The sequence below is a fragment of the Rhamphochromis longiceps genome, linkage group LG16, assembly GCF_057381845.1.
Source record: "Rhamphochromis longiceps isolate RC_006_pf linkage group LG16, R_longiceps_female_GT1.1, whole genome shotgun sequence".
Classification (NCBI taxonomy): domain Eukaryota; kingdom Metazoa; phylum Chordata; class Actinopteri; order Cichliformes; family Cichlidae; genus Rhamphochromis; species Rhamphochromis longiceps.
The window spans coordinates 23054882-23066855 of record NC_140572.1 but is presented as its reverse complement, the minus strand read 5'-3'; the positions used below and the strand labels follow the sequence as shown (position 1 = coordinate 23066855).

Sequence of the window (11974 nt, the reverse complement as noted above, 5' to 3'; positions counted from 1 at the left end):
TATTTATTGATTTTGATTTTTTATTATCTCAATTCAGATGACTTATTAAGCACTTAATTTATCAGAGTAAGGTTTAATAAATTAAAGTGACCATGCACAAGTTTTGTACAAAAAACATTACAGTAAAAAAAAGAAGAAAAAAAAAGAATCAAATTCACAAATAATGCTGCTTCTAACACAACAAAAATGTTAAGGTCAGGAAAATCCAGCAGTGTGTACACATTAAGAAGAAAGACTTATTCAAAGAACTGCAGGTGACGTAGAAACATTCGAGGAGATAAAAAAATACAGCATCATAAAAATTACCCCAGTAAAATTAGTAGCTTATTTTTTTTTTTTTTTACATCCAACTATATAAAGTTTCACAGAAATAGCTGCACAGCAAGCAGCTGGGAATGTGGACAAAATCTACTGTGTTACAGACAAAAGCAGAAATCACAGCGCTACACATCTTAACACATGCTGGGTTACGACTACAAAGCAAACAAAGACCTTGCACCATGCATGCTGGTCTGTCAGCTTTTCAAAAAAACCCCGACAAAAATGGGGAGACAAAAGGTACGTACAAGTGTAAGGTTCATCATCCACACCCAGTACAGGGGAGGACAGATGTTAGGTTAGCACTAGTCCATACACAAGGCATTAAAAAAAAAAGCATCAATCAGTGTAATAAAAAAGTCATTCAAGTCTTTACACAAAAAATGATTAGAGGGCTGTTCTATAAAAGTCCTACTTTTTGTTTAGAAGAGTACATCCTCTTTTTTAATGAGCACCTCCACCACCTGTCTCTGATAGCGGATGTCATTCAGCGCTGTTATGGCGTCCGTGTTGGGTGCACGCATGAGGGTGGGCCCGAAAATGATGGCAAGGTTTTCTGCGTTCATCAAGTTGAATTTCTCATTTTGTGTCACCCTGCAACATTTATCAAAGTTAGAAGAATACTACATACACCCTCGCAAAGGAACAGTTTCAGCAACCGCATGCAAAGGTAACATGTAAGATACACACAGTCTAATATAAAATCATATTTATACATAACACATTTAACTCTTTACATGTTTAATTTTTTTTCTACTTTCTGATAAGAAATAAAGGCAAAGGAGAGGCTGATGTTTGAAAAATGCCAATAACGTTTTAGACATTTAGTCTACCCCTCCCGCAGCAGAAGCATTACACCCTTCACTAACCCCTCTTAATTATTTTTTTACGGTTCTTTGGCTCTTGCAGAATTACCTTGGATTACTCACCTTTTTAAGTGAGCCATGAGGTACTTTAGAGTTTCAGCGTGTGGTGGTGGTAGGAGAGCAAGAGCCTCGCGGAAAGCTTCCAGCTTCTTCTCTGCGTCTGTGAGCTCTGCAAAAGACAAAGGAGCACGCCATTAGTGTAGCTAGAGCAGGCAGTCACAAATTACCGGAGGTACTTCCGGTGAAGTAAAAGTAAAACCCATTAGTTTCCATTAGGAAATCTGGTGGGGGGGGGCACTGAGTGTCCAAATGAACACTTAGTGCTCTTGACTGTATGCTTGTTGAAAGCAGCTGTACATTTTCATAGTGCTCATCGCTGTGCTGCAATGAAATAACATTGCAGCTCATACTACATTTGAATATATATTAAAAAATAGGGGGAAAAAAACATCAGCTGCAGCTACAGAACTCATATTGTACAATTATTCCAGATCAGGGATGTCAAGCTCATTTTACACTATGGGCGACATACATAAAACTCGGTCTTCTCGGAGTCGGGTTGTTTGGGAATGCAGCCCAAAGTGGGTGGTAAACTCCATCTAAGGCTAAATACCGGCACGAGACCGATAGACGACAAGTACCGTAAGGGAAAGTTGAAAAGAACTTTGAAGCTAAACTAATACTAAATTTATTCGCTTTGGTGCAGTATCCATGGCCATGGGAGAGGTCTTTATTGGTAGGAGAAGCTGCAAAATTTGCATAAATACAGTTAAAATGTCCAAAATTTATACACTCCTTTGCATTTTCCAAAGCCAACCCAAATTGGAGTCTCCAGCAGGTTGATTCTGGGCCCCTGAGCCTTATGTTTGACACCCCTGTTGTACTTTTCACTACATTGAGTCCAGTACTCTTCAGCTCACATCTGGTACATTATATCCAGTAAAACATTTTCTGCAAAGTAAAAGATGAATAAATGCAGGTAATGTCTTCTGATGTGACTCATTTCGTGATCAAATGAAGGAAACAGCATAGAGCTTAACGACAACTGTTTGCCAGCAAAAATCAAACTGAGTGAAACAGGTGTGTTTCTGACTAATTTGTCTGGTTGTGACGTACTTGCAGCCTCGATGAACCTGGGGTAAGCGTCGAATGAGATGACAGGAACAGGCAAATCCCTGAGGTACAGTTTCAATGCACCCGTGATGATATTGATGTCTTCATAGGCATTCACTGAGATGTCTGTCTTCTCGCCATCTGTGAAGACGAGTGATGGAAAGGGGGAGACAAGGAGAAGAAAGTGAGAGTTTTCTCACTAAATATGGCTCACATCAACAATCTCACATCACAGAGTAAATTCGGGAATAAAGACAGCCATGGAGAAAAAGAAAAAAAAAGCAGTCTTGCTCAGTATTTTTGCAAAGTAGCTGCTATCATCCGCCTGGCTTGTTTTATTCTGACTTTCTCTGGGTTGCGCATGCTTTTCAGAGCAGGCCATGGCCTACTTGTGCTGGCAGACTGAACATCACAGTGCTGTGAGCTGGAATGACACTCTGTCATGGATGATCTCCCACATGCGGATCTGGCTAAGAGTTTAGCCCACTGCTGCAGGGTTTTTCTTGCAGTTAAAATTCACACTGCACCGGGCCAAGACATTTTTATTCTTACTAAGTCCACTACTGAATCCCAACACAGCAAGGATCTTTTTTTTTTTCATGGCTGTCTTTAAGGCAGGGAGAGTGCCTGGTCTGTAGCCTCCTGAGGCTGTACTTCTCTGTCCACACACAGTGAAATATCAGGATTGGATCTTAACTACCAAAGCAGCACTAACCTTTCACAAATATGTCATTTTATAATAAAAAAGTGTTGTGCATGAGTCTCATAAACATAGGCAGGCACAAAGTGTAATTTGTGAGTTGAAAGTTGTACAAAAACATGTAAAACACACCTTTGTCAAACCTGGACTTGACCTCTTCCACTGATTCGCTGAATCCAGATATTCTGTAGAGGCCTTCTGACTTCAGTCCTTGAGGAGCAAACAGAAAATAAACAACCTTTCAGTCACTGTAAGGGCTGTCACGAGTAATGGAGAAAAATTCAGCCACATAGAATTCCATGGCTAATTTAGGAAATGCCATTAAACGGTCTTAAATATGCATAAGAAATTGAGGATAAAATGTCCACAGTGTCACACAGTGGAACAACATGGGCAGATGCAAATACTTTTCTGCATCACTGAGCAAAATAATAAAGACATAAATCAAACTTAGCTACAGACATATATTAGAGGGCAGACAATGAGGGAACCAACGAGTTTCCTACATAGTTGAATGATTTAACTGAAATGCAATCAACTAAGGCAGCAGGAAACAGAGTAATGTATTCCTCATTAAACATCTGCAATTACCAGCAGTCCCATCACTCCTCTCAAGCCCCTTCCCATTATCCACCCCGACAAAAAACAAAACAAAAACCATTAACTCAGTCAGTAATTGAATCAGATTTTTAACACTTCAACCTAAGTACTATATATTGCAGATCGCTTACTGTAAATTTAAAGGGAAGCTGTTTTACAGCGAGAAACAGAATCCTTGAACCTGAGAGCTGTCAGTTAATCAGTGTGTAGGATTACAGCTGTGGACTAACAAAAACAGCATTTATTGTGCCTGTCTTGTTATTTTCAGCTCTACTGCGTATATTTGAATCAGACAGAACACACTGAAGTTCACGAGCTCACGTTAGACTAACCTCTGGACTCGATCTCTCTTATGCACATGTCCACCACCATGGGTCGGGCTGTATTGCAAGCTTTAACTAGCGTGCTGAGGTCACAGCTGTAAACTTTCCGGATGTGTCTCAGGTCGGGTTTGCAGTTGTTTGGTACCAGAGATGAGCACTGCTTGTGGGTGTTCAAACCACAATCTACAGACACAGAAAGAGGCACACAAATGGTTAAGTTCAGGCATATCTGTAGCATTAAAGTCACCATGAAAAAGGCAATATAGCGTAATGAATGACTGCTTCTAGTTTGTTTTTATACCCAAAGCCTTTACACAGCGCTCAGCCCTGAGTTCATTTTGATTTGGCTCGCTGGTTTCATGTGTTTTTTGGCTTGCAAAGCAGTGTTAATCCCCTTGATCAATATCTGCCCCTGAAATGTCACAGGACCACTGGAGAGCTTTGGAGAGCTCTTTCTCTGCTACGCATGGCATTGGGCTCACCTTCGCTAAAGTCACCGCTAGAGGGGAGCTTGTTTAGTAGAAATGTATTAGCAATAAAAAAGGACAAACAGGACATTGACCATCCACAGAAATTTCATGTCAAAATACTCCTTTTAAAAATAGTTAGAAGAAATTGATACACCAATTTGAGGAAATATCTTTTTTTAGCCAAATTTTTCCTACTTCAGACATCGACTGGCCCTCAGTGGGTGTTTAAATAGCCAGCCCAGCAGCACATTAGTCAAGATGATAGCATACTCAACACGATGTTTTGCCATCAGTCACAAGACCCGAGGCACAGCTGTTTCAGGGCAGGATTCACCTTGTAGGGAACAGAGGTGCCCGTGGAGAGCAGATGCAGACACTGCAGCGCTGCTTTGTAACAGAGACGCATGTTGGGAATTAGACGAACACTGAAAAAGCTGTGGCCCGGAGGAGGGACAGTCAGCACTGCTGTGTGCTCTATTCTTTTCCAAATCCAAGCTCACACACAATGGCTGTGGAAGCAGCAATTGAGGCGCTGCGGGCTATAGAAGACCTAGTTTCCCAGACTAAAATGGGGCAGCTCTTCGAGCTCTTAGATCTTCAGAGCCGTCTTCAAGTTCTATTAAAGGTTTTTTGACAATTGCCATGTGTTTTTTTTTCTTTATTTCACAAATGTGACATCTTTTGAATCTCTCAAAAGAACTGCTATGTTTTAATTTTAAATTTAAAAAAAAGCTTCTTCTGAAAGCTACATGTCTGGAAGACCTCAGATGATATTTTGATTAATATGGGCCCCTTGAGAAATTCACACTGCCTGAATTTATATGCATTGATGCTGAAATGTAATTACCTTAAGAGATGATTCTCTTAAGGACATGAGACAGGCACTATAATCGCAGAGGGGGCCTGTCATCAGACACAAGGCTGCTGAGTTCCTATTGTCCATGCGAGCTCAACGGTAGCCCTGGGTCCCAGGTGGGGTGGGTGACAAGGAGCCCAGGGGACACTGGGAAACAGGGGATGATGCTTTGGTGCACCGTCACCTCTGTCTCTGTTGCTAAGGTAATGAAGCTGCTGCTCAGTGTTTTAGAAGAGTTTCATTGGTGGCTGGGAGCTCATTTCTAATCAGCACATTATCAACATGTCTAATCAGCACAGTTACCAGTCGAAACCGGTCTCTTTCTGACTGGAAGTGAAAACAAGAAGCATTACAAGTGTTTGTTAAAGGGACTGTTTTTTCTCCCCCTACCAAGTATTTAAGTTAAATAGGGGTTGAGCTGTGTGACCTAGCTCTTAGGTTGAAGCCGGCTGAATATTAATGTGTGTGGAAACAGTGCTCCTTCCCCACACTCCCATCTCTACTCCTCATTAAAGAGACATGCCAGCTTTGTTTTCCTTCACGGGCATGATGGGATGAGGCTGGGGGGTGTACTCTGATGAGGAAATGTGGCACAACAAACACAAGCAGAGGCTGGCTTTCTGGCACCCGGCCAAAAGCAGTTCACAAAAAGAAAAGGGGGTGGGAGAACATTTTTTTTTTTTTGGTATGCAAATTCGAGCATCGTGTGAGACTTTGCTGCCCTAGATTCTGGGATCTGAGGTTGAGTCTGAAGGAATGGCAATGTATTAAAGTCGATAAAGGTTGGCTCCAAACATATGTGCCTTTATTTGGATTGTTGTTCAAAACCAGCGCATTAATAATTAATATCAGAGCTCTCGCAGATTTATGTGACACACTTTGTTTCATCAATAAAACATCAAAGACAGGCATCAGACTATATTATAGTACTATTTCGGGATGGGAGAACGAATGCTTACAATGAAATGGGAATCTCGTGTTTGAGTATGTGATAGACAACAAAGTAAATACACTGCAACTATTTCCCTCACAGTAGCAGAGCTGAATGTGTGAATGTTATTTGTCACATAAAGACTGAAAATGCTTGTAGACTATTGGTGAATATTCTTAAAATGAGCCCATAATTCATAGAAAATAAACACAGAAATCTTCCACGAAAGCAACGAGAACTGTACTGTGCGCTTTCAGGCCTACGAGACTGCAAATGTTCTTTAAAATCTTTTGGTTTTGGTCACGCTGATGAGAGAATGTGAAGACGCACTGAGGATTGTGGAGTTATTATATTATTTAAGACTTTAGAGCAAAAAATAAGGAAGTAGATCAGAAAAAAGAAGCTTTTTACTTCATGTAACATATCTGTTACATCACAGTCATAAAGACCCCATTTCATTCTGTTACACAATTAATAATCCTTAAACTACTCAATAATCCAGCTCCAGATGCACTGAAAGCCAAGTAACCCATTTACAGCGACGCCCCACCACCAACGCAACGAAAGAAAGCTGTAAAGTAATCAAGGGGTTTATGTAATGCGACTGAGAACAAGTCATACCTGTACATTTGACCCCCTGAGCCATCAGTCCCCACATGAAGCTGGCACAGTGCTCGCACCAGTGAGGTCCCCGAAAGGTATGGACCTACAACAGAGAGGAGGACAGTGACAGATATTAGCGATGAAGTGCAATGACGAGATAGAAGGAAACAGTGGGTAGTTGCAGTGATTTCTCCAGGAGACCAGTGGGTGCTGCCACCTAAAATGACACAGTGGAGGAGGATTGTTGTTTAAACAGGCCCTCAAAATGACAATGCTTTGGCGGGTGCAGCCGTGACACTGAGTGGCAGAGGCTTTGCCATCATGGCGCAGCATGTTGTGACACCTCACGAGAGAAAAGGTGCGAGCTGTCAGGAAATAGTCTATGGAAAGACAACTTCTTGTGTAGCAGAGGAAGCCCCACGCTCCAGGAGCTAACGACAGCCTCGCCAATCAGGGAGGCCTCTGGGAAAAAGAGCAAACCACAGCTCTCCTGGCATTTTTGCATTTAGCCATTAGCAATCTTAGATAAAAAGGCTTTTGTGTAGTATTGTTAGACTGTTAGATGTGTAGAAGTGTGGAGGCAATCGTGCTATAAAATATCCAAAAACTGTAAACACAAAACACTGACATCAATCGACTGGAGTGATGTCATCCTTAGCCATGATTGCATGTTACCATACCACATCGTACTCTCAAAAGTACAATCTAATGTGGACCTTTTAATTAATTGAACACAGTAAATGTAAATGTCTGCCCAATTTAAACTGGAAAGTCTGACATTAGAAGACACAAAGTGCACGTTTCACTCATTATACTTCAAAATATTCTCTTGATTTTGATTTCGCGCGCATAGCTTTCTCCTTTATGGCTGCAGAGGCTTCAAATTCTCTAAAGGTCGAAATGTAACATTCAGCAAAACAAGAGAACAAAGCAGCAGAGAGAGATGAGTGAGCATCAGCAGTTTAAAAGCCTTGACAGTAATATATCGCTCACTGTTCTCCATCCCATTAACCAGCCAAACTAGGAGAGTGAGCCTGAGCCAAACGGGGATACTGTCCGCCACTTTTTCTGCTCTCTATTGGCCTAATCTCTCCATCTGGTGCTCAAACTAACAGCAGTGGTTCACAGACCACCCAACAGATTTTCTTTTGATTAGGGCTCACTGGACAGACCAAAACAGCTCTGTTTTTCATCCCCAGTCTCCCTGTCAGTAACCCACACCCCTCCCCTTCGATCTCCCACAAGGGAGGCTCGAGCAGCAGCCCTGTGGCCACACATGATGAAATTAAACCAAGAGATGCAACAGCTGACAAGCGTTCTTTAAGTTGACTCATGCTCACCTTAAAGTTGTGGGCTTTCTCAGATCTGGAGGGCCAGTCGCTCTCCTTCAGTGAAGCTCTGCGAACCAGTGAGGTGAGCTGCGAATAGGCGAACAGTTTAAGTGGCTGCCAAAAAGTGGCTGAAGGTTTTTGTGGCCCCATCCTCATCCCCAGGGCTGCGGCCAGAATATCCTCCTGATTGGCCTCACGCTTGGCCTTTTGCACCAGAGGCTTCTCTTCCTGGCAAACCTCATAGGACTCTCTAGATGGCATTCTGGAGCAAAAAAAGGATGAAAAAAAAAAACCACAACCCCAGGAAAAAAAAATGGGAATAAACTCCTTGATGTTCAAACAAGATATACGTCAAATAATACTACTTTCATTTTGCCAATTAAAAAGAGACATGGCCTTTTTAAATGATATAAACAAGTCTTTAGATCATTCAAAAGAGTCCAAAAGAAAAAAAACCAAAATAAACAACAACTGTGGTCCCTTTTGAATCTCCTCACAGCAGTGAGAGTAGATGAAGTGGAGACTCTGTGATAGGAGTGCCAGCTTTTATACAAAAGAGGTGCAGCCTTGGGTGCTCATGTGGTTCTCTGGGAACATGTATGCAGATGAGCTGAGTGGCTGTGGCTAATCCTCTCCTCCCTGTGCAGAGCTGATATTCTCCCTGGAACAGAGACAGCGCACTGTTGTGTATGGATGCTGTCAGTGAGGGCAAAGAGAGGGGGAGGAGTATGGGGGTGGACCCTATAGTAGTCAGAGCAGATTAAAGGAATCCCACCAGCCAATCGCAGCACGGATGCACCAGCTTTATAGTAGCCAGTACCCCGCCCCCACACCACCATCAGATATCCAAGCAGGGGAGACTGGGTAGGACGAAATGAGAGTGGGATGATAATGAGCAATGAATGAGTCATGCGTCAGGAGTGGGCTACAGCCTGGAGAACTTGCGACAGCAGTGGGCCGTTAGAGAGGGGAGCTATTTTCAAAATCGTGTTGCTACAGAAACCGATCACGACACAAAAGCTTCAACCGTTCAACCAAAATAGGGCATCACTGTTATCGATGCATGCTATGACAGGAAGTGATGCGCAAAAGTTTTAGACAAATTCATTTTCGGATGGAAAGCTTTTCAACGAAACTTTTTTTTAAAAGTTGTATAAATAAAGCACTTCTTGAAAAATATTCTGCCTCAGTGAACTCTGTTTATACCACACACCAACCATAATGAAAAGGGACTGAAATTTCAACCCTGGCATTAGTGTGCACCATAGCGGAAGATGTGCTTTGTGTACATTTTAATGCTGCATTTCCTACATTAGATGAATACCCTTGAATTACCATTAGCTAAGCTATATATACTCTAAAAATAAACAAAAACAATACAAACATGACCCAGAAGATATCACTGCAATTGAAATAGCATAGTAACAACAGTAGCAACACTATCATATTTTGTATCACACATCTATATTCACCGTTACCAGCTTATTCCACCCCCTTACATTATGATAAAATATACAATAAAGAATTAAACAACATGTGTCTGTGCCAGGCGTGGGGGATCCAGCTGGGAGGATTTTCTTTCTTTGCTGCCTTTGTCTGACTGTTCATTTCCTTGAGGTATACACTGATGTAAGCTTGTTGTCTGCATAGAAATGAAGTATTAAATATAGCATCGTGGTGGCAATGTGAGAGAAAGGATGTGCAACCTACCTCGGTAACTCACACTGCAAGTCAAGTGCGATTATGCTCCCACGTCTCAGAATCTAATTCAGACTCGGCTGTTAAAGGGTAACATTCGCACCTTTTCCAGCTGCAGAGGAAGTGACTATACAGACTGTAGACTTCAGGAATCAATGACTGTTAAAGGCTCTTGCTGCTCCCATCTCATTGCAGAGGTATCAAAATCAGAGCATGAACAGCAGAGGGGAGCAGGAAAGAGGCTTTGAAGATCGGCGTACTTATGTAGAATGGCATCCCAAACAGTGGTGTCTGACAGGGACAGGCTCACAACATGAAACAGAGGGCTTCCAGTGTGGCTACCCTCTCTCATGCTCAGTGAAAGTCTCTGCTCAGGAGGGTACCTGAGAGAGGATAGATAAAAGACAGTAAGAGCCTTTTATATGCACCACTTCATCCTCTCAGACCCTTAGCCCTTCAGAGGTTTTGCAGCGTAATTGCATTGCCTGCTGTTGAGTGCAGAATGAACGTCTGACATCCAGGATGTGGTTTACTTTGAACAAAGCTCTAATTGACACTGATTGATTTGCTTGTTTCCCAGACATGCCCAGAAATGGGACCCCTGAGAATGGATGCATGGATATACTCAGTATCCTCCGTGCTGTCCATCTGTGGCCAGCCTAGGCCAGAGTGCTAGGCTTCTCCACATTCGAGGTTTAAAGTGTTACTCAATCTTTCTAGATTAACAGTTTTATTCTGATTTGCCCCAGAAACTAGCAAAATCTCAAAGCCTTCACATTCTTTTTTTAAACTTAATTTCCTCACTCACTCCCTCCCACTCCCATTTGATCCATTAAGCTGTTGGTGTCGCTAAGTACTTCTGTGAGGTAAGAAAGTCGTTACGTAAGGAAAGTTTCCTCTAATGCACTGCTGACCCAACAAAACACGACGACCCATTAAGTGGACAATGGCAAGATCTGAATGTGAACTCTCACGGCTATGATTTCTTTTCTAGTCATTTGGACACTTTCATATGTTTAAAATAAATAAGGTACAGCTGCAATAATCCATCATTCAAAATCAAAGCGAATGTCAAAACACACAAAAAAGCAGAACAACCATTTACTTATATAACACCAAAAGGCTTTGAATTAATGCTGATCTACAAACCTCAATCTCAAGGAAATGTGATGATGTTATGTAATTCGAAGGTTGAAGAAGCTGGGATGTTTTAATACAGTTAGATCCATAATTTGTTGAACAAAGGCACAGTTTTTGTAGTTTTGCCTCTGTTCAACACCACGGTGGATTTTAACATTTAATTAGTGGGGTTTTACATACATTTTAAATTAACTGTTTAGGAATTGCAGTCATTTTCATGCATACAGCCTCATCTTCAGAAGCTCAAAATTAATTGGACAATTGACTGACAAGCTGTTTCATGACCTAGTCAGGCCTGTTCCTGTGATATTTCATGACAAATGAGGAAGGCATAATATCTGAAGTCGATTCAAAGTGTTGAATTTTCATTTTGATGTGTTTCAGCCCAAAGATATCACTGTCAAAGTCTATAAGCCAGACACACCTTTATGAATGGTTTTACAACAAGCTGTAAAACCACTGGTTACACTCAAGAACATAAAAATAAGATTAGATTTTACCAGAAAACATATAAAACAGCAACATGCTCCTGAAAAAAAAGACATATGAAACCAAGATTAACTTTCATACCAGAATGATGGAAAGAGAAAAATTATGGGGAAGGAAAGAAACAGCTTGTGATTTGAAGCATAACACATTATCTGCCAAAGAGGCAAAGTTATGGTATGGGCATGCCGGCACAATCGGGTCATTAGAGTTAACTGATAATGTGAGTGTTGATAGAAGTATCAGGACGAATTCTGAAGTTTGCAAGGCTGTGCAGATTCAGCCAAATGTTCCAAAACTGAATAAATGGCACCTCACAGTCCAATCAGTTACTGAAAACAACTCTGAATGCAGAGAGACCCACACTTAGCCACTGGAGGCTGCAGCAAAGCCCTGACAGAGCATCTCAAGGAGGAAAAATAACACTTGGTATGCCAATTTTAGACTTCATTCTATACCTCATGCGAGTTTAAAAACAACCCCTCTATTTGCAATTATGTTAGTTTGCAATTCCTAAACTGTAAATCCAACTTTTCTGT

General features: G+C 41.5%; 1 protein-coding gene across 1 annotated transcript; it reads right to left on the bottom strand.

Moving 5' to 3' along the window:
* Window positions 1-10206, bottom strand: chn1 (chimerin 1). The gene is made up of 8 exons (XM_085384274.1): window positions 9822-10206; window positions 8121-8373; window positions 6799-6883; window positions 3930-4103; window positions 3130-3207; window positions 2301-2438; window positions 1248-1353; window positions 1-912 (listed from the first exon to the last, which is right to left on the bottom strand). Exons 2-8 carry the CDS (start codon window positions 8370-8372, stop codon window positions 741-743), a joined length of 1005 nt encoding a protein of 334 aa, XP_085240400.1. The 5' UTR covers window position 8373; window positions 9822-10206; the 3' UTR covers window positions 1-740.
* Between the last annotated feature and the right edge of the window lie 1768 nt (window positions 10207-11974).